Below are 23,069 nucleotides of genomic sequence, written 5' to 3' on the forward strand. Positions count from 1 at the left end.
CATGATGCTTGCTGACATTTCATAGATTGAAACACAGCAAAAAAAGTAACTAATGCAGAATAAAAAGTGAAGCATTTTTCACTGTTACAGAATTCACAGTATGTATATAACAAAGTATTTTTCAAATTTATTGAACGCTGCAACTTAAAGCAACACAAGAAGCCTGAACTTAAGTGGGTAAGGATGATGGTTCAGAGAAAGATGATCTGAAGAAATGAAGGGTCATCATTATGGCAAAATAAACCATGCATTATACCATCCTGAAGCCCCAGTCATGGGCCAGGACTCCATTTCTCAAGATACAACACAAACATAGAACAAAAATCTAGATCCTTGCTTACAGTCGAACTGTAATGCAAGAGATGAGTGGGTAAAGAGAAACAGGTGAACAGAAAGAAGGGGATACTACCAGTGAAGTATCTCAGCATACAGGGTTAATCTACTACCAAGAATTTTGTAAGGGGAATTTTTGAGGAGAGCTTGAGAAAGCATAATATTTTGTGCAGGTTTATTGAGAATTCCCAGAACAAACCAAAAATAGTTTCACAAAAGATTGCATGGGAAAACATGGAGAGAAACTACAGGGACTGAGAACATGGGATTTGTTTAGCCAGAAAGGTAGCAAGAAAAACAAACATGAAGTTAGAGTGGAAGGACATTTCACAAAGATATTCTGTGGAGGAAGAGCAGGAGCAGAGGAAGCAGAAGACAAGACTAAGTTTTGTCAGGGTTTGTCAGGGCAGCCCTCAGAGTAGAGCCTCTCCCCCTGCCAAAAAAAGTACAAAGGTAGAAAAGAATTAAAAATGAAAAAGCCAAGGGTCATCTCCATTTAAGAATTAGATTAGCTAAGAGATTATGGTAAGACATAAATTCTGATTGGCTGGACCAGTGACAGGACATGAGGATGGGGGCCAGCAGCAACTATGCAAGAGACTGTGAACCTTACTGAGGTGGAATGGAGCCAAAGATCAGAGCTTTATTCAGTAAATATCCACATCAGGTAGTTGGCCTCAGGTGGGAGCAGGAGGACAGGGTAATTTTGAGCTAGGTTTGCAAGTTGAGCACAGTTGAGGACAAGAAAATGGGCAGCTAAGGTGAGTCATCAGCAAGGAAGTCACTGAAGTCTGAACACAAGAGGGCCCTAAGAAGAGGAGAATAATTCAATAGAGTGCTGTAAGTCAAAATCAGAGACAGCAGCCTACTGGGCCCAGGTACCCAAGAGAGAATAAGAGAAGAGCTAGGTGTAGTGAAATGACGAGAAAGTTTGTTATTGGACAAGAAGAAAGCTTGAAAATAACAAGGAAAAAAAAGAGAAAGTCGTCACATCTTCGCTCAGATCTGACCTGCAGCAGAAAGTGTAGAAAAGAAAGAGGCACCTTCATGGGTCTATATCAGATAAGTTGTATGCTAACAAGCAGCCAATGCTCATTTGTATTATTATTTATATGGTGTTCCTGTGAGCAGCATATTGCACACTTTAAGATAAGCAAAGTAACTAGTTTAGCAGAATTCATGTTTTACATTGCTCCTGCAAGACAAGGAAGCAAAATTTCTATTAGCATGTTAAGGGGACTGCAAGAGAATACTACTGAATCAAAGTAGCTTGCAATATGTGAGGCTCTTGCTCTTGTAACTATTATAGCAAAACACATAAACATATAAAAGTGTTGATACTTTGCATAGTATACTAACAGATAGCATACTGAATCTAAGCTCTAACAGGTGTTCCTGACTTGTATGGAGCATGAAATACTTAAATATTGTAAGCATAAAGTCACTGATTACATAACAAAGAAGAAAGAGTGGCATTACCTTGCCAAATTGTGACCCATATTCTATGTTCTTGACAAATTTACTTGGATTTTTGTTTGTGTCATTTTTAACATCTAAGTGCATCTGAACTCTTAAACCTAATGGCCGAATAAAGACTGTCCTCTCACATTCTCCTGATGCAAGAAGCTAATTATGTCAGTAAATGAAAATATTGGTGCATGCATGCTTACATTTGGTGATTAAAAAAAAAAAAAAAAAAAAAAAAAAAAAAAAAAAGAAGAAGAAGAAGAAGAAGGAAAAGTCATTTTTCTCTAATTTCGGCTTTGAAGAGAGTTGCAACACAGCTAAGCATGGATCGTATATGGTACATCACCATAAAAGCACTTGTCCTCCTAAATGCCAGTGAGGTAAGACAGACTGTGGGGTACCACATAAGATAAAAAATGAAATGATACTGGTTATTGAAATGCTTTGTGGACATCAAATACCTATGTGTAGAGTTTTCTGCTACTGAGACGGCTGAAGCCTACAGAACTTAAGAGGTGATGTTTGTAGCTGCTACTATTTCACTCTTGCTTCTCCAAGATTTCAGTCTGTTTAAAGATTTCCCTGAAATTATGGCTTATATTGTTAAGATGCCTAATCATGTGGCCCAAGCTGCTTCCAGAGCATGCCAGTACTATTCCCATAGGCATCAAGGGGTAAAATCAAAACAAGATGGTCTAGCAGAAATAACAGCCATATTTGCTCAGAATATATTTGAAATTAGCACTATCTTAGCACTTTGATTTGCTTAAATATGTAAGTAAATTTTCTTGTTCTCCGTTCTATCAGCTATGACAGTATATAATTACACACACATAAGGCTGACCTGAAAAAATTTGGTTTACTTCCATTACTGACTGTATACCTTGTTCATAAGGGAACAAAAATGGAAATTGCTGTAGTAAGTTTAAAGAAAAGTATCTCCAACTAAAAGTACAATATAACCCTGATTATCATTTCAGTGAACACTACCATTTCGGATAACACTGTCCAGCATGTGGAAAATTGTTTTTACTATGATAAGCCTCAGAGAATGATGGTTAAAATGCAATACCAGTGTGCCACATACAAGCTTTATTTGCACACATCTGTGGCTATGAACACCAGCAGTGGCTAGCTGCATTTGGTTTAGAGAGAGATGATACTTGAAACAGAAAGACCTATGAAGAGATAGAACTTCACTTAAAGCACCTGCTGGACTTTCCATTGACATCACTCACATAGACCCACCATTTGAGGATGATTCAGACTGGAAGCACTACTTTCTGTAAACAGGACCATTTGACAGACAGTAGCTACAGGTATTACACTGATACTATGAAAAGTAGTTCTCCCTTATCCTCCCTGCCCCCTTCTGTCCTTATGTTTTACCCCCTACACCCCAAAATGTCTCTATGAGACCTGGACCACATATATAAGGAGGGGAAAGGTGCTATGATAATCATTCCTGATCTATGCATGTATATCGTGCCTTTTGCAAGGTCTTTCAGAAGCTCTGAGGACCCACTATTTTTTTATACAGTCTGGTATCTCGGACTGGTATTTTGTTGTGATCCTCCTCCTCAAGGATCTTCCAGAAAGAGGTTCTTCTCTTACAGTATGTGTTCCTCTTCCCGCATTTATGAGAATATCTCTCTGTATTCATGTCAAAATAAAACAGGAAGGAAAACTGCAGAAGCTAGAAAGTGGAGGATGCGGCTTAGCCATTCCCTTTGAATTCCTTGAATAATACACAAACATGTATTAGGTTTTCAGTTGTCAATACTGAAAATAATCAGATTGTATGTTTCTAAATTACACTGCAGATATACTATAAATGATTAATGTAACCCTACCTTATCTTGAAGTCGCAGCACATATCAAGAAAATGGCTTGTTATATTATCATCACAGGCTACACTTATATCACAAATAGCTTTGGACTTAAATGCCCACTGATTCCTCAGCCAAAGGATGCATTAGACAAAGCAGAATGTGAGTAATGCGTGGGATGACCATAAGGCATGATTGTTATTAAGTCTCTTTGTACTTACAGAGACTGAGCAATGTTCACTTGCTCCATGTAATCTGGCTGTCACATCTGCTGGAAACATTTGAATGTGTTCTGTGGAAAAGACTGTAATGAACTGTGATCATAGAACATAAATTGTTCAAACCAAGCAAATGTAACTTTCAGTTATTTTCATGGGACTAATCATTTACATGACTCTGTAACATATTGCAAGTTATGTTTCCTGTATTATGCATAATTTGTGCAGTACTTATGCACAAAATGAATGTAAAGCCCACATGCATGCAACAGCATGTGCCAGTTTGAAAAACTACATATATACATATACTGAGGGTACAAACAGCTGAAAGAACTTTGGTATTTCTAATCATCAAAACTGGCAGTAGACATATGTTTTGGCATTTATTCCTGAAGTTCAATAATCCTGTGGGTGAACAACCAACACTGTTTCATAGCAAGTCCAGTTATGTAACATTTCACTAAGAAGTGGCAACCCTCAGCCAATTACCATTCTAGTGTGTATCAGCTATACCTCCCTTATTTTTTTTTTCCTTTTTTTATGAAGGAAGACATTAATTTTCCTTTCATGTTACCTTCTTTATGCAAGCATTCAGATTTGGAAAATTCATAGATGTCCTGCCTCAGCAGGAGGCACTCAGCAGGACTGTAACTTCCTGCTGTAGCAGACTAATTAAAAATTGAACTTTTTGCCATACCTAAGAACATTTCTGTTGGACTGTATCTTTTTTCATGCTGTAGTCATTCATTCCATTTCTATTTTAGGTAACTGCATTTTGGTTTATCAGTGTATTTAAGGATGTATGCTAAAGGTTATTTCTATCTATATGGATTCTTATACATTAGAGGCATGCATCTAAAACAGTTCTCTGGGAGATCAAAGTAGGATTGCTTTGTCATAGGTTAAATATTACTAGCTATAATGTGCAGGGATATTCTAAAGCTTCTCTAATGGGGTATCACAGCCAATCTACAGTTGCTACGATGTACTGAAACACTAGTAGAGAGTGCTGTGCTCAGAGTGAGCAGCAAAACCAGGCAGAGAGGAGGTTCAAAAAGCAGGAATATTAGGTCTTTTGACATTGGACTTAACAGGAAAAGAGCTAGGAAAAAAAGGAAACTGTGGTATATACTGTGGGTCCAGGTCTGGTAAGAATAGGTACAACAAAAACAGATCATTTAACTTGGAATATTCTACTCTGGGAAGGAAATAGAGTCTGGTGATTCCTTGAGTAAACTGACACAAATACTGCAGCCATGTAAAGGTGATATGAATAGGTCTCTCCAAAGAAAGGAGAATTTATATGTGACTCCCTGATATCACTTGTGGCTACCTGTAGCACCTGCCACTATGTTCCATACTGACGATGAAGGAAAGTATTTTGTTGACGACTATATATGCTCCATATATATGAGCATACTTATGCTCATATACATATGCTTATGAGTATTTTATGCTCCATTAAATATTGAGCACACTTAAAGAAGAGTCTGGACAATGCTGAGCAGCCAAGAAAAAGAATGAAAAAAAATTTTTGTAAGCTCTATTGTCTTAAGTTAGTAATTTCTGCCCATCTTCTCCTTTATATAATTATCCTTGTATCTCTTAACAACTTAGGAAACAGGAGCCAAGCAGTTTGAAGAGTTCATGAAGGAGGTATTGGTCATGCTTCAAATCCAAAATCCTTATCAGAGGTTCCTTCGCTTTCTCAAAATGCATTTGAATTATAATTTAGTATTAGTAATTCAAAGGTATTCAGGATACTATCCAAAACATTTATAGCAGGGAATAGTTGGTATATATAAAGTAAATGATCTATGACTATTTTCCCTTAACAATCCCAACTATAGTTTTCACTCAGTGTCATACTGACTTCCGATCTTATGTAAAGTTTTTTTCAGGTGTTTCTGAAATGACTACAATCATTCTTATGTGCAATGTATCTGCCCGTGCTTCAGGAAGCATTCCTCTGTATCCAACGAATCCCACAATCAATCTCTCCTCACATAATTGAAATATCACAAAGAGGCTTAAAACAGATCATAGGATTTTTTTTTCTATGTAAAAGGCAATGTAGTTGGAGTCAGTGCCTCTTCTGATGACCTTTAAAACCTAAGCATCAAAACAGGCAAAGTTTATGAGAAGAAAAAGAAGGAAACAGAGGCAAAGTGACCAATGTCATGATCTCTGAGAAAAATCAAGGACAGAACTTAGTTTTCTGATTCCCAGCCAAGTTCCCAATCCATCAGTGCACAGACATAATGAGTTTTCCTTTTTATGTTGCTTTTTAGTGCCTTGGTATTTTACTGTTTTAATATAAAAGGCTAGCAGGTCTTGGTATTTTCTTTTATGTCTATGTATAAAAGAAAATAAATATAAACTTGTATTACCTGCATGACTCTACACATCTAAAAAAAAAGCCATAAAATTCAGAGGTGACAGTGACTAAAAAATAGAAAAGTAGTATTTGGGAACTCTCTGTCAGTAAACTTGTCACAAAAATGGCTAGGTTTGACAGGAGGAAGAAGCCAAAACTACCAAGCAATTAATGCTCGTTTCTTCTAGGAAGACAGTTAGCCACATGATATAGAGATAAAGCATGTGGACGCAGACCCATACAAATTAATAGGGGATTGCCTCCATTTTACTCACTAAATCTAATGGGATTCACCATAGTCATTGCATAATTCCTCAATCTTTGTTCATACTGAGGAATACAGAAGGATGAAAGTAGCTTCAATGCATTTAATAGAAGTTCACATGTAATTGAATACAGTTTTGCAAAATTCAGTCCTGAGAAATCAGAGACAGAAAAGGCAGTAATAACGCTTATTTTGGACAGTAATGCTAATAAGGGATTTAATGCTTATATTGGGCAGTAATGCTAACAGGGGATTTAATTTTTCCAAACTCTTGTCAAACTAAATGGAGATGTAATTGTTTTTACCTTATAAGAAATGTTAATTTCAGTAATAGCCTTGGATTTATCACAACAAAACTTGACTATATCTGAAAATAGCTAGAACACATTCAGTCCTACCCTTAACACAGCTTGCCATTGTCTGTCACTGAAATCAGTAGGAGCCATCCCATTTACTGCAGAGGCTGTAGAATGAGCTCTCCAAATACTATGACAATTGGGAAGGGTCAGCAAAAGTAGAGGGGCACACTAGAATTAAACTAAATGTAGGTCTCAATTTATTTCTTTTCTGCTTTAATATAACTATTTAACATAATGTTGTGATTACTAAGAGGCAAAGATGGAGAAAACCGTAAATTGAAATCCTTTTTTTCCTTTTCCCCTAAAATGTGCTTTCACCATTATTTTACTCTAAGGTAATAATTCTATTGTATAAATATTCTATATTGTGTACAGAGCCATAGAAAGGAGTATCTTTGCAAATAGTTTTAAAAGATAATTGTATATCTCTATATAATTGTTCTTAACTGATGTATTTTATTTTTAAATATGACATGAGGTGTTCAAAAATCCGTATGTTAGCAGATAAGCCAGTTTTATCTATACAGTGTGTTGTAAATTAAGGGTTCACATCTTCTTCCTTTATAGTGAGTGACAACACTCCCACTGATTGCAGGGAGAAAAGGTTCATGCAAATTGCTGCACAGAAAAATTTCTAAGTATCATGCCTTTTCCTAATAAGCGTTTCATAGTCTCATGATTTCTGTTTGCATCTCAGGTAACATGCTTAAACGTGAGAAAACCCCCCACACACACAAAAAAAAAACCCAGATTGTATTCTGGAGTTAAAAAAAATGCACTGGGCTGTGACCAATATCCTATAGCTGTGTTTATGAATAGAATACTTGTTCTTAATATGACAACAATGTGCCATCTGCCTACCCATGCTGCTTTTTAGAAAAAACAGGACAAATCTGACTCCCTAATGAGACATCCTCTCTCCTTAAAGATCAAGTCAGAGTTCCCATATTTCATTAACTCAACACTGACAGTTCTTGGTACACTTATTTGTTCGTTGCATCCCTTGCCAAAGGCTGACCCACATAAAAGAAAGAAGCTAGGAACTGCTCCTTTAGATCAATGATAGTCTGCACTGTGATTACAAAGATTTAGGATTCGAACTTTGGTAATGGTCTGCTTTAAGAGAAAGATCTGAGTGACAGAGCAGTTGAGAGTGCATCATAATGCAAATGCACAGAAAGTCATAGTGAAGATCACTGGTATAACCTTAATCCTCCCTTTTTCACCCTTGGACTGCTTAACTCCAAAGCATTATTTTTGCTTTAATGTAGGCCTTTGGCAGTTGCAGTATTTCATAGACTGTCAAGCCAAAGAGAACTTTTACAACCACCTAATCTGACCTCCTATGAAAAACAGAACACAATGTCATTTGCTGCTTTTACTTTGAGCCAATTAACTTGTGTATGACTACGCATAACTGTCAAAAGACATTCATTTTTCATTTGAGGATTTCAAGAGTGGAGAACCCATTAGTTTTCTTGATAGTTTATTACAACAATTAATCACTCCCTCTGTTTAAAAAATTTGTGCTTCACTACCTTTGTAAATGGTTTCATGGTTTAAGCTTCCAGCTATGGGCAGTTCAGGTATCTATCTTTGGACTACAGATCCCTTTATTCACTTGATATTTTCTCTTCATTAACTTAAGTCTCTGTAGTCAAATCATCCTAATGTATTCTTGTTGAGGAAGCTAATAATCTGAGGAAGCAGATTTTGCTTTTGAAGTCTCTTGCTGTAAAATACTTCCTGTAGCCTTCAAAATAACTTTTGAAGCTCTCTTCTCCTTTATTTTTTCTGCATCCTTTTTAGAACATGAGCATGACAATTGTGCACTGCCTTTCAACAGTAACATAGAGAATGATATCAGCCATGAGATTATTGATCAAAACACTGCCTATCTATGCTCCCCGCCCCACCCCCCCCCACACACAAAAATTATCCAGCTTCTTTGGGAAACAGTCCTATCACATTAGACAGATCCATTCTGTCTTATGGTATCTGTGATATCCCCTTCTGCAGAACATTAATGACAGAAAACTGAATTAATCCAACAGCAAGGCCTACTGACACCAACAGTTCAAGTACAAGAAGATGGTATGGAGGAAGCTTTACTATGGGCCTGCCACTGCTGCAAGGCCAGGCTTCACTGTGGTGACCCATCTGGGCCTCACTTCAGGGAAGCTGATTCTGAGAAACATCCTAACTAGCTGCAGTTAGGAAGGGACCAGCTGCCTCTGTCAGACTTGTTCAAGTCCTCTAAACAGCTTGGCCTACTGCAGCTGCCCTCCTCCTTTCACTTCCTTGCTTATGTATTATTTTCTTCTGGCATCTCAACTTTCATCCCTTTCCTTTCTCTGTTTCTCTCCTCCTTGAGAAGCATTTGGCTTTGCCAGATAAGACTCCATCTTCTGCAGCATTCCTATGACCATGTCATCAAAAAGTCAGATAAAAGTTGTATCTTAAACAGCTTTAGTGCTGGTGCAAAGTAGCTGCATCTCAAAGTTGCCTTAAGGCAATGTATGAGGCATGCCCTTCCGAAAGATTGTCTGAGAGGTTGCCAGCAACAGTAGGCACCAGAAGAACTTTAAAATCTATTGCTGTTTGCTCTTATTTTATGCATGTCAGCAATTAGAATGCTTGAATGACTAACATTACAGACCACTGGAATTAACTTTTCCTCTTTCTCGAGAGGATAGCTTTTGCCATCTTTAATACAACTAGAAGATTATCAGTTCAGGAAAGAGAAGTGGATACAGGAGATACTCCTTTTTCTCTGCTTTTAATGACAGGTTATGAAGGTTGTGTCATGGGACTAAGAAGGCTGAAAAGCTACACCTTAACCACCTACTGCTAAATGATGTCACAGTAACTCTTTTAACTTTCTAGGCCTATTTATTCCATCTAAGTTAATCAAAAAAAAATCTCCCTTTCTTCACATTTGCTAAATCTTTCTTATTCTTGAACATGTTGCAATGAATGAAATTTAACACTTCTCACACGGCACTGAGTTTTTTGGCTTTCAGCCTGAATCCAATTTAGTCTAAATGTTTTTCTCTAGTGATGTTTTTTCCTAGCGTTAATAACTTTGTTACTAGATGAGATCTGTGGTTCTGAACTCTGCTTTCATTCTCGTGAAACTGTTTGCCTGCTTTCTACTTCTTTCAGACACAATAGTGAAATCGGAAATGCAGGTATTAACAGACTAAAATCTTTTTGATATCCTTGAGAGAAAGTGCTGATGAAGCAAGGTCTGCAATATGCAGAATAGAATAATCAGTGAAAGTGCTCTAAATTCTAAAATTTCCACTTTTTCAAAAGTGGAAGTTCGTGGTTATTGACAAATGTGCAGAATACCTTTAAATAAAATGTTGCACACACAACGGCACTAAACTTGGCAGTTGTATGAAGCTCTCTACCCCTCTCTAGCATATGATTGCCAAAAAAACCTTCTTGAATGCTTGTAAAACATCCAGAAATAAACTGACATCAGAAGGAATGTTTGCAGCTTCTGAAATTCAAGCCCCTCTCTGCCATGGTGCTGATTTTACCTTGATCGTGTATTGACGAAGACACAAGGAAGAAAGAGGAGAGAAAACATTTTTGTTTTGTTTTCCCTTCTGGCAGGGTACAGGGAACTGCTGATATTAGGAAGTTTGCCTTTGTATTTGTTAACCAAAGTGCCTGCCACATCTTCAAAAAAGAAACTCATGTTTGGCATCAGTTATCATCTAAAAGCACGCAAGCTGTCTACTGGAGAAGGGGACTTTACTCCTCTCTGTCAGTTGAATTTTGTGAGCGGTTTATAAATGCAAGAATCCTGGTTGTTTAATCTAACCTACAGAATTTCCAAAGTGTGGACAAGTGCCCACCTTCTGCTGTTGTTGAACATTGTGTAGTGGCTTATACTGGTTGATGTGGAACTATCAAATCAGATATTGCTTTTTATTTATTAATAAAGCACTAAAACAAAAACAAAAAAAAAGAGTGGAGAATTTGATGTGTTGTTCTTTCCATAAACGCTAATCATCTGTTAGGCATAACAAAACATAAGGTTAACAAAGAATGAAGGTGAAGGGGGACAGAAATGGTAGGTGTAAGATAACTGTTTTTTTTTTTTAATTACAGCTGTCGATCTATAATTATGAGGAATAGTTTGCAATATCCATGCACAAGAAAAAGACTTGTTTTCTAGACAAAATAAATAGGTCAGAGTAAATGGTATTTGCTCATACTTGGGCAAATTTAGCTCCTTTCAGAAATGACGGAAAATGCCATGGCCTAAGATACATATTTGAATAAAAATTAAATTTTCACATAGCTATGACAAGATTATCCACTATAACATGATAATCACCACTCCACCTCAAAGAAGAGTTAAACTGGCCCTCTCCACACGTCCTCACTCCTGCATAGCATCCATCCAAAAAGAAAGTATTTACCCTGCTTAAAATAACAAATAGAACATCAAGTGAATAATTAAAAAAATTGAAGTCTCTTCCATTAACTGCATACTGAAAAAATCTGACTTGAACCTGGCTATACAGCTGAAACTAAGATCACCCACACTGATCTTACAGGACCAGCTGGTATATGCACTGTGTATATCAAAAAATATATCTGGCCTGTGAAAGAGAAATCTGTTTTTTTTTTTTTCTGATAGATGAGTTATAAGGAAGCTATTACACTGTTGTAGATCAATTGTTTCATAGGAGTGTGTTCACTGTTAGCATAATCTGCCATACAAAGAGGAATCAAGCACAGAAACTCTCATTTAGTGCTCTGTATTTTCAAGTACTTAAAATACTAACTGATCATCAAATTAACTTCCATTCCTTCTGTAATGCATTATTGCACAGTCAAAAGTCACTAAATACCCAATTCAGCACTGAGTGTGTAATTGGGGGTGGGTTTTTTTTTTTGTTCATTTGATATAATCTTTACCTAAGTCAAAGAATCCAGATATATGCAGTGTTTCTCTTAATTCTTTCTCCTCTGGGCCTGTCACTTCTCAGTGTGATCTTTCCATGGGTTTGTGTGGATGACTAACACCACTGCTCGCTTAAATCTCTAGCCATACCACTACCTAGCTTTAGCACTAGAGTGTATGATCAAAAGTGAAAAAGGAAGGTAATGGTACAACTACACAGGAAGCGAGGAAACCCAGAAAGAACACACTGGGGGAAAGGACGAGATTCTCACAGAATCACAGATAATGTGAAAAAATGAAAAATATAAAAATGAAAAAATATACAAGGGAAAAAAAAGGGAGAGAAAGAAAGATAGAATGAGAGAGAAAGAAAGAAAGAAAAAGGTTTGCAAAATTACACAAGTTAAAGCTAGACCTGACTATTCTGTATAGAGATGAAAAGAATACGGAGTGCCTTGTGTATGCACAAAAACATGAACTGCTCTAATCATACAACCACATCTCTGAACTCTACAACCTTTGATAAACATGTGTCATCATGTATTATTATAAGTGATTTTAGACAAATGTGGCACAAGGTATTCTGGGAAGTCACTGGTAAAAAGAGCAAGAAATTGTTCTTTTAATTTGAATATAATACAATTAGGTAAGATTTTATTGATCAGGGTCTCTAGACAGATGGACTTGTGTCCCTTCTGGTATGGGTGCAAACTCTAGCAGTGGTCAGTCATTGAGTTCTGGTCCTGAGCTTCACCACCTCTCCCTGAACAGCTTAGCCAAGAATTGTGCTGCCATCCTTCTTCACCTACATTCTGCTCCTCCTAATTTGTCTTTGCTATCCCCTCCTTTGTAAGGATGCCTGGAAATACAGAACTCGGTAAATGATGCAAAATCATGACTAACTCGCACACAAATTTCTGCTGGGAAATTTGCCAGGTTGCTATGGGAAACACAAACTGTGAGGAGCATCTGCTCTCTGACTATCCTCCTCTGTCCTAGCACATTCACTTGTATTCTACAGAGGCTTAAATTCACAATCCCTGTTGAAACGTATGAAGATGCTAACAAGCTCTGCCATCCAAACATTTTGGACATTTTGTATGTTCGTTTTGTTTTGCACACTCTGCACAACGAAAAATGTGACCCTTGAAAAGTGAACATGGAAAAAAATCTATGTTCTTGCATGATGAATGTTTCTTCAACACCAATATACAATTTTTATACATGAAAACAGGCTATAAATATTAAGATGACCCTATCTGTGCTCATAACTCAGACACACTTTATAAATTTAAGCACCACAAACACACGAGCCCCTTGATATTTAATATACATTTTAAAAACGATCACCACTTTCAACATTTTAGATGTGTACCTTCATCATTTACAGCATGCCTTCTCTGATACCTCACACATGACCGTAAAAAGAGACATGTCATTCCTCACTTCTGTTCCACAATTTTCTAAACAAACAAACACATCCTACAAAGACCTCTTTTCTTCCCCTACAGCTATCCCTGCAATCAAAATATCAAAAGGAAACAGCCTATTAGTTCTACAGTCTGGTTCATCAGATAGGAAAATAGCTAACACACTTCAAAGCACTTCTTCATATCTATATTCAAATATTGATATTTGCTATCTGAGAACATGGTATTTTCATAGGAAGAATACTTGTTGGATACATGATGCATAGATTTTTTCCGTCCTGGTTACATTTTTTCCACATATTTTCCAGGAGACTGGAAAAACATCTACTTTTGGCAAACTGACGTGACTGCCCACATTAGTTCATAGACACGTTAGTGGAGTTGTGTTTTCTCACTGTGTTTCACCTCCACTAATAATACATAATTTCAATCATAATTTTTTTCAGTGAAAATGGAGTTTCTGTTACCTTTACCCTTCTCGTAATTCTTATTTCTGAAGCCTGCTGCAATATGCCTTGACCTGTTGTCATGCTGAAGTTTTACATATGCAGCTGTTCTACATATGTTTTCTACATGCTAGCTCGTGAGATGATTTCTAGACTCCTCTGTCACTATTCAGCATCGTGTGTTCATAACGTATAGAACACATACTCACAGGAGTATTTTAAACATGCAGGTTTCACCAGAAACTTTTGAGTCTCAGGTGACAGTGGTCTCTCTTGTCCCTTTCAACCACCCAGTCAGAGTCACTAATTTGCAATTTGTAAGTCATTAAAGTCTGAACACAGTCAGAAGTGTATTTTCCTTCAGTTTCACCAGAGACATGAGTAATTGTCTCACATGCAACAGTTTAAATAAGCTATTTATTAACACCTGCTTGACCTGCACCTGCAATGTTGTTATTACTAGCCAGTACTGCTATGAATAACCTCTGGTCCTACTGCTCACAGTGCATGCTTTATATTAGCTAGAGTATTTAAAATGAGGCAGTGTTCCAGCACTTTCACATAAAAACGAGGAAGTCTTTATCTCGGTTTGCAAGCTCCCCAAACACCGCCAACTTCAGAACGCATGGTAAACACCTGGCACATTATATTTTATAAAAAATATGACACAGTTGGATACTAACAATGCTTATTTTTCATTCTCTACAATTTATGTAAAACTAATCCAGATACCAAACATGTTATTTCCTGTATTTTGGTAAGTCAGTGAGAGCTGCTAATGATACAATGTGAAACAGTGCAAAATCAAAAGTACTGTAGCATGCAGAAAAGCAGAGAAAAGAAAACCAAAATAATCATACCTTTCCTACAGTAACTGTGCTTTTCTCTGCTTGCTGCTTAACTCTCATTACAGTAGAACCTAGCCCTAGACATTAAGCATGTTTATACTGTCCTAGGCATTGCAAAACTTTAAAAGCAGTTTTTGCCATAAAATGCTTACACTTTAAATACAAGGAAGAAGGTGAAGATAGCAGAGAGAGAAAGCCTAACAAAATCAGAAGTATATTTGCTGATATGCACAGTAAGCTGAACACAGCAGTTCCATGTTTCTTAAAGACTAATAAGAGTATCACAGGAGTGTTTGAGGTAGTGCTGAATTACAAAAGAACTACATCATGAAGCCGAATAAAGGAAGCTCCTTCCATGTTGGAGGGAATTCTTATATAAGATTCAGAAATACTTTTAAAAAATGCTTTAATGCTGTTAGTATTGTCTTCTGAATGCAAATCACTTCTGTCACTACCAAATAAGCTTGGCAGCTTTCACTACGCAAGGAAAATAATTTCTTTTCATTACATCTAAGAATAGATAGCAAACAATATAAATCTTTTAATTAATAATTTAAAAACGATGGAGTGCTCCAGCTAGAGAGCAATTCACTACATATATTACACAAAAACAGCTCAGAGACAACTCGGGAAGAGGTAGAAGCTATGAACCTACTGGATAAAGTTATTCTTTTGCTCCCTGAGGATGAACACATCATTCCAGTAACTTTCTATTGCTGTTATTTTCAATGCAAGTACTTATTGCACTGCTAATTCACGTTTTGCTAGTAGAATTGCTGCATTTTACACTATTAGATCGTTATTTTGCAACACTTTAAAACTTTAATTAATCCACAAATTACTTCTTTGAACAATTTCCCATCCGCAGTCTCATGAACTTTCAAAAAATAGGTGGAAAGCAAGTAATACAGTAATAAATTTTACTTCTTTGTAGATAGTGCGCTATTTCTGTAAAACTCTTAACTCCTACAAGTTTAAAACAACTGAAGGGAATCAGTTATGTACAAGATGTTTGGGTAGGCAGTCTTTTTTTTTTCCTGTCTGTGACATTCAGAGGATAGAAGATACTGAGCGGGGGGCAACGCACCCGCCGTCTTTTAATTACGCCACGTTTGTACAACAGCACAGAAGTCACCGCACCAGCTTTAAACGCGGGCCGCCGCACAGGAGACGGAGAGCGCGGTCTCCCGGGAACCATACGGCGCCTCTTTGTATATAACCGCTTTATAAGAATTCCCGCCTATTTCACTCCCCCTTCCTTCCCCCCGCCGCCATCTGCCCGCGACCGTGCCTAGCGGCGCGGCCCCTCGGCGCGGGGCCCCGTCTTCCCTTTCGGGGAGGAGAGCGCCGGGCCCGACCGCGCTGAGGCGAGCCGAGCGCCGCCGCCTCCCGCTCCCGCTCCCGCGCGGCCGCCGGGCGCGAGCGCTCGCTCCTCTCTTCCCGCCCGCCGCCACCGCCCTGGCCCCGCCCCCCCAGCGCGCGGCGCCAACGGCCGCGGGGAGCCGGCGGCCTCGCGCCCTCCCCCTCAGCGCCGCCGAGCCCGCGCCGGGCTCGCCGCCGCGCGCCGCCAGGCGGGAGGGCGCCGCCGGGCGGGCTCGCACGCGCGCGCGCAGGCGCGGCGGGTGCCCGCGGCGCGGCGCCACTCCACGCAACGCGGCTCGGCGGCGGCCGCGAGCGCTGCGGCGCGCGCCGCCCCCTCCTCCTCTTCTCTCCTCTCCCCTCCCCGCCCGGCCGGCGGCGGCGCGGGCCCCCCGAAAGGGGAGATGGGGACAGCGCGTTCCCCGCTCGCTTCTCCCCACCTCCTCCGCCTCCTCCACGCTCCCCGGCACAGGCGCGCCCTGCTCGCACCGCGCATGCACGTACCCCCGCCCCCGGCGCGCGCGCGCGCACTGAGTGCTCGTGCAGGAGGCGGCGGTGACGGCCGGAGAGACGCGCGCAGACCCCCCCCCCAGCCCCCCTCCCCAAATTCCCCCCCCTCCTCCCTTCCTTCCCCCCGGCCCCGGCCCCGGCCCGCTCGGCGGCAGCGGCGGCAGCAGCAGCCCCCCGCGTACCCGGGCAGTGCGGTACCGCGCGCGCGCGCGGGCGGGCGGCAGGTAAGCGCGAGCCCTCCCCCCCCCCCCCCCCCCCCCGCCAACGGCAGGGCCGCCGCCGCGCTGCGCGCGCGCGCTCTCCCTCGCGCGCCCCCCTCGCCGCCCGGCTCTCTGCTGCCGCCGTCGCCTCCAGCCGCCGCAGCTGCTGGCGGCTGCGGCCGTTAGAGCCCAGGCAGCTCGCGCGCTGGGGGAGATGGAGGCGCCGCGGGCGCGCCCGCCGCCAGCAGCTCGGAGCCGCCGCCGCGCGCTTGCCTCCCGCGCGCGCGGCGGGCGGGCGCGAGGAGGGAGGGCGAGGAGGCGGCAGAGGCGGCGGACGCGGACACGTCCGGCCGCGTGGGCGCACGCCGGGACGCGCAGGCCGCCGCAACAAAGGGGCGCGCGGCCGTGGCGGCCGTTGTCCGGCGGCGCGAGGCGGGCAGCTTGGCGGCGTCCGGGCTCGCGCGGCAGCCGTTGTGGGGGGAGCGGAGGAGGAGGAGGAGGAGGGCGCCGTGCCCGCCCGCGCCCGTCCCCGGCGCAGCCCCGCGAGGCGGCGCGGCCAGGACGCGGCCCGCGGCGCCGCGCTCGCTCCGCAGAGAGGCCGCCAGGGCTCGCGGGCGCCCCCGACGACGGGCCGGGAGCGCGGGCCGCGCCTTCCTGCCGCGGGCCCCTGGCGCCCGCCCGCGGTGGCGGCGCGGGCTCCCGGGGAGGGGAGGGGAGGGCCCGGCCCGCCGGGGGCCCGCCCGCGCCGCGTCCCCGCCGGCGGGTGCGTGCGCCGGGCCGCGGGCACGGCCGCGGCAGCCAGCGCCGCCCAGAGCCGGCGCGGCGCGGCGCGGCTGCCGGGATGGCGGCGGGAGTCGCACCAGCAACCCCGGCACGTCCCTCCCCGCCACTGTTTCGGTGCTGACAGCGGCAGGGTGAGCCGGGTGGTGGGAGGGAACCAAAACTACCCCGTGAAGTAAGTGTCGTCCCGTGGAAATGGGAGTTTCCCGGTGCCTTGGCTCAGTTTGCTCAGCCCTGCAGGTACTTCGGGCAAGCGCTTACCGTGCTCCACCTCCACAAGAGCAAGTTTGTTTTTTTTCACCACTTACATACTCCTGAGCCTTAGTAACACCGTTATCAGCCAATACCATGTTACTGGTTCTCGCTTGTACGAAGCGACAGATTAGCACCAAATTGTATTTTACGTGAGTATATTGTTAACAAGAAGGAGAGTGTTGCTCCGTGGTTATTAGCAGCAACTCCGCTGTTTGTTTAAAAAGAGAGAAGTATTTCTCCCATCCTGCAAAGAACTCTAAACAGGTGCTGTGGAAACAATTAAGTTTGTCCTGCCTGCTTGTCACTGTTGGACTGACACCTCCTCATGGGATGGGAGACAACCCGGAAAAATAAACAGAATATTTGTTGGTTTTGTTTTCTTTTACGTGTTTCAAATATTCTTTATGCTTTTCCTAACTGGTCATCTTAGTGTCCGATTATGTCAGACTAAGAAAAGAATTTTGAATTTTGGCCTTAAAAAAAAAAAAAAAAAAAGTGTCACCATATGCTGGAATACCAAATCTGCAAAGAGCTTTGTAGGGTGCTGAGTGTTTCCATACCATGTTAGACACCAGCTCCAGGAGTGGAAGGTGGCATACCTGTCAGCTGCTTCCATGTCAAATGTGGTTGAGGATAACTAGCAATTGAGAAATGGAATTCCAGATGGCTCCATGCTAGGTGAGGGAGGAGGGTGTCTGAATCAAACATTAGCTTCTGCACCTCTTTTCTGCATTTTCTTTCCGTATCTCAGATGCCTTTGAGAGACTGTAATTGAATAATCTAAACTATGTATTTTTTACTGTTCCTCACTCCCCTGTTCAGATATTTCCATTGTTTAAGCCATATCCTGGTGTTCTCTTTTTTGTTGTCCTTGACTCTTCAGCTTGTGTATCCCTATCTATATCACTACAGGGGAGTTGAGCCTGCCCTAAGACCAGCCTGACTGTTAGAATATGCTTTTGGGAGAGAGTATTAATTTGAATCCTCATGCTGAAGAAGGTCTAGAACCTAGATTTTTTTGATGTTTCACGAACAGATACTCTAATGCCTGCTTTATTATACAAAAGGTGGGCTCTGGCATACGTAATAATAATACATACATAACTCCAAAAAAGGAGACAGCATGTTCCTCTGGTCTGGTATCGACAGCATTTCTTCCCCTAGTCGTGCGTATGCATCCATCTGTGGCCCCGCTGGCCATCCTTTGTGCTGCTTTATCTGCATGCCAGGCCTTCCTCGGCTTGTTCAGCTCACTAATTCAGCAGAAGACTACTCGTTTTTTGATGGGTTATTGGGTTAGTTGTATATGTTCCTAGAGAAGTTTTTGTGAGTTCCAGATCTAGTGTATGGCAAGTAGCAGGAAAGCTAAGTCAGGGAAATGAAGAGGGAAGAAAACAAATACCTTTTGACAACAAAACATTTTATGCAATTGTCTATAGATAGAATCATTCTAACTGGATGTTTTAACAGTGTGTATCATATCCTTTAAAATAATTTAACATGCTGTGTTTTAACACACTAATTTTGGAATAATTTTATCCTTTCTTAACTGTTACTTTGTGTCTTTCAGGCTGAAGGTGGTCCATTGTGAGTGTTAGTCATCTGTCAAATATTTGATAGTGATTTATTCAGAAAATTTCCCGTGTTGTTCATGGTAAGACTTACATTTGATATTTCACATTTAGTTTGGGCTGTGTTGATGTATGTTAGTTTTACATATATCACTACAGCTTACTAATATTTCCTATACAATTTTTAGTATTTGCTATAGTTTAGTATTTAGCTATAGGGATTTACTGTGTTTTTACTATATATGTATATTTTAGCTGTAAGAGTTACTAGTCTTGCAATAGGATCATACATATATTGGAAATTAGAACCTCACAGAGAAAGTTTTCAATTTAGAATGACCAAATCAATAAACATTTGAATAAATTAGTATCATATTCCAAAAAAACTCATCTCTAAATCACAGTGTGTGCTCTGAAGTATTTAATTCCGAGAAAGACCTTTATATATTTACAACCTTAAAAGAGGTTTAAGAATAGTGCTTTTATAATCTGAAAGGGTTTTCTGGTCAAATTAAGCCAACATTTTTATTTGACAGTTCTTTGAATTTGTAAATGGCATCAGCTGTTGTAATTTCATGACTTAGACCACTTTATAAAACATACAAAACTTTCTCTTGTTATTTTACAGGAGTTTTTCATCAGTATGTCTGAAACCATTAAATATAATGATGATGATCACAAAACTGTGTTTCTGAAAACATTAAATGAACAACGTTTGGAAGGAGAATTCTGTGACATAGCTATTGTGGTTGAGGATGTTAAATTCCGAGCACATCGGTGTGTACTTGCTGCCTGCAGTACCTACTTCAAAAAGCTTTTCAAAAAACTAGAAGTTGATAGTTCATCAGTAATAGAAATAGATTTTCTCCGTTCTGATATTTTTGAGGAAGTTCTCAATTACATGTATACTGCCAAAATTTCTGTTAAGAAAGAGGATGTAAATTTGATGATGTCTTCAGGCCAGATTCTTGGTATTCGTTTTTTAGATAAACTCTGCTCTCAGAAACGTGATGTATCTAGTCCTGAAGAAAACACACAGTCCAAGAGCAAGTACTGTCTAAAAATAAACCGTCCTATTGGGGAAGCTAACGATACCCAAGATGATGAGGTGGAAGAAATTGGAGATCACGACGATAGTCCGTCAGATGTGACAGTGGAAGGAACCCCCCCCAGTCAGGAGGATGGAAAATCACCTACCACTACCCTGAGAGTTCAAGAAGCAATTTTGAAAGAATTGGGGAGTGAAGAGGTTCGAAAAGTAAACTGTTATGGCCAGGAAGTAGAGCCTATGGAAACAACTGAATCAAAAGACTTAGGATCTCAAACCCCTCAGGCACTGACATTTAATGATGGCATAAGTGAAGTGAAAGATGAACAGACACCAGGCTGGACAACAGGAGCTGGGGACATGAAATTTGAATATTTGCTTTATGGTCACAGGGAACATATTGTATGTCAGGCTTGTGGCAAGACATTTTCTGATGAAGCACGACTGAGAAAACATGAAAAGCTACATACTGCTGATAGACCATTTGTTTGTGAGATGTGTACAAAAGGCTTTACCACACAAGCTCATTTGAAAGAGCATCTGAAAATACACACAGGTTACAAGCCTTACAGTTGTGAGGTATGTGGAAAGTCTTTTATTCGTGCACCAGATCTAAAAAAGCATGAAAGAGTTCACAGTAATGAGAGGCCATTTGCATGCCATATGTGCGATAAAGCTTTCAAGCACAAGTCCCACCTCAAAGACCATGAAAGAAGACACCGAGGAGAGAAGCCTTTTGTCTGCAGTTCCTGCACTAAAGCATTTGCTAAGGCATCTGATCTAAAAAGGCATGAGAACAATATGCACAGTGAAAGAAAACAAGTTACTACAGCCAATGCCATCCAGAGTGAAACAGAACAATTACAGGCAGCAGCTATGGCTGCTGAAGCAGAGCAGCAATTAGAAACTATAGCTTGCAGTTAGAAACAAAAGCAGCAACTTTATCAGAAATAATATAAGAAATTAAAGTGATCAAAATTTATTGTTGGTACATGTTTAGACTGATAATTATCTTTTCAAGAAAACATATTTTTAGAGGATTTGAATGCTGCATAGGAACACAGCATTGCGTGGTTAGATATTTTATAATAATTCAGAGATGCGTATTCTTAGAATATAAAATAGTTTTGTTGTCATTAGAAATATAATGCACTAATACGTGATTTAATTTAAGACTCTGATCAAGTTCTCTGTAAAACAGAGGGATCACCACTGGCTGATGTTTTATTTCATCTAATATGGAATACTGCATACATTGTAGACATCAAAATCAGTGAGTTATGTTTAAAAATGCTGAAATCTCAAAATAACAAACTTGGAAATGAAATACTTATTTTTCGTAATTGTGAAGGTGTTGTACCTACAATTTATGAAACAGCTGTTGATTTCCTAGAATTTCCTTTTACTTCTTCCTTTTTTTCACCTACTGTAGGTGCTAGATATTGATACAACAAAGCTTAATGGGGAAGGTGATCAAATGAAATTGTTTCTTATTCCACTCCCTCAAATATCCTCTTGTTTTAATCAAGCTGGTGAGTTTACTGAAGTAGTAAATGCTTGCTTTCCTGAAAAAAAACCATTACTCACAGTAGTCTAGGCTGGCAAAACAGAAGGGTCATTGCATTCACCTATTGCTTCTGTGGGGAAAGAATCTTCCCATTTGTTTCTATGTTTGCTTTAGAAATCTTAAAGCAGTCCCTAGGAGATCGGACAGAGCAACAAAGAAAAAAGGGTGCCACATGAAGAAGGGCATATTCTCCTTGCTCAGAACCAGTTGAAATTATTTAAAGCTAATACAGCCTGAGGTTGTAGTTTTTATTATGCAGCTTTCAAGTTTTCTCTTCACCTAACCTAGCACAAACCTAGGCAAAGGAGTGTTTCTGGCAGCACAGCAGAATTAGCTGCACTATCGAGTGCTTGGAATTCCCTGCCAGACCTCTCAAGTTCCAGTGTAAAGCCGCAGGTTGTCAGATACCTGCCAGCAGTTTTCAGGTTGGACTTCTTACGGACTGGATGGTCATACCAGCCAGTAGGTTTTGTTTAAGTGTAAAAATTTCTGCCTTCTACCACACTACCTCTCAGCGAGAGTAAGATTTAGGTGAGTTATTTCAGTCATCATTGATGGAGAATCAGTGTTCCTTAATAGTCTGTTACTTAGAGTTGCCTATTTTTTTAGGCAACCTTGGGTAGATGCTGTTAATTCAATTTTGCCAGCATCAGCAAAATCCATAGTCTTTGGATTGCACTCTGCTATGCGTTGTCAACAAGAGAAGACAGAGTAACAGTGATAAAGTGATCCAAAGGGATATCAGGCTTTTGTTATAAATGTGTAAATACTACAACTGTTGTGAACACTTCATTGGAAGTTGGAATGGGCAAAAATGCACCCTTGTGCATGTGGTTGGAAAACATTGGTCACTTGACATATCCATCGCATACGAAAGTGTTAGACCAGTAAATGATAAGTTACTATATGGTAGGTGACCTCTTGCATTTCTAAATAGAAATTGAAATAGCGTTTTTAGAACTGTTAGATGAAACTTTACTCTGATTATTGATTATTGATTTTTTTTTACAGCTTCATTTTATTCATGTACTCATCAGGTTAAGCAGTTATATTAAAATGCCAATAATTGTTTGAAAGCTGATCTGTAAATAAAACATGAATTTAATATTTTAGAAATGTAAACTTTGGACCTTTATGAATATATTTTTTTAAAATATTGCTTCATTTTACATTCAGTAATATTAGTTTGTAAACAAACTATACATTTTGTATCTGTGCAACATCAGAGGATGTGTATTCATAGCATTTTATTGGTTCTCTTGAGGAACATGATAAATGAT

At 40.5% G+C, this 23,069-nt stretch overlaps 1 protein-coding gene and 2 long non-coding RNA genes across 3 annotated transcripts in view; 2 read left to right on the plus strand and 1 right to left on the minus strand.

Moving 5' to 3' along the window:
- The window catches only part of LOC134137330 (uncharacterized), a 31,937-nt gene extending 15,580 nt beyond the window's left edge, over positions 1-16,357 (minus strand). Inside the window, exon 1 of the long non-coding RNA XR_009957665.1 lies at positions 16,299-16,357. This is a non-coding gene — a long non-coding RNA (uncharacterized LOC134137330). The remainder of the gene's footprint in view (positions 1-16,298) is intronic.
- Positions 16,358-16,518: 161 nt separating this feature from the next.
- Positions 16,519-20,098, plus strand: LOC134136321 (uncharacterized). Its single transcript, XR_009957478.1, has 3 exons — positions 16,519-16,592; positions 19,174-19,257; positions 19,803-20,098. It is a non-coding gene; the product is annotated as an uncharacterized LOC134136321 (long non-coding RNA).
- Positions 20,099-20,123: 25 nt separating this feature from the next.
- Positions 20,124-22,865, plus strand: ZBTB14 (zinc finger and BTB domain containing 14). The gene has a single exon (XM_062568526.1). The coding sequence runs from the start codon at positions 20,124-20,126 to the stop codon at positions 21,144-21,146; it is 1,023 nt and encodes a 340-aa protein (XP_062424510.1). The 3' UTR covers positions 21,147-22,865.
- Positions 22,866-23,069: the final 204 nt, after the last annotated feature.

Source organism: Rhea pennata, chromosome 2, assembly GCF_028389875.1.
Source record: "Rhea pennata isolate bPtePen1 chromosome 2, bPtePen1.pri, whole genome shotgun sequence".
NCBI classification, from domain to species: domain Eukaryota; kingdom Metazoa; phylum Chordata; class Aves; order Rheiformes; family Rheidae; genus Rhea; species Rhea pennata.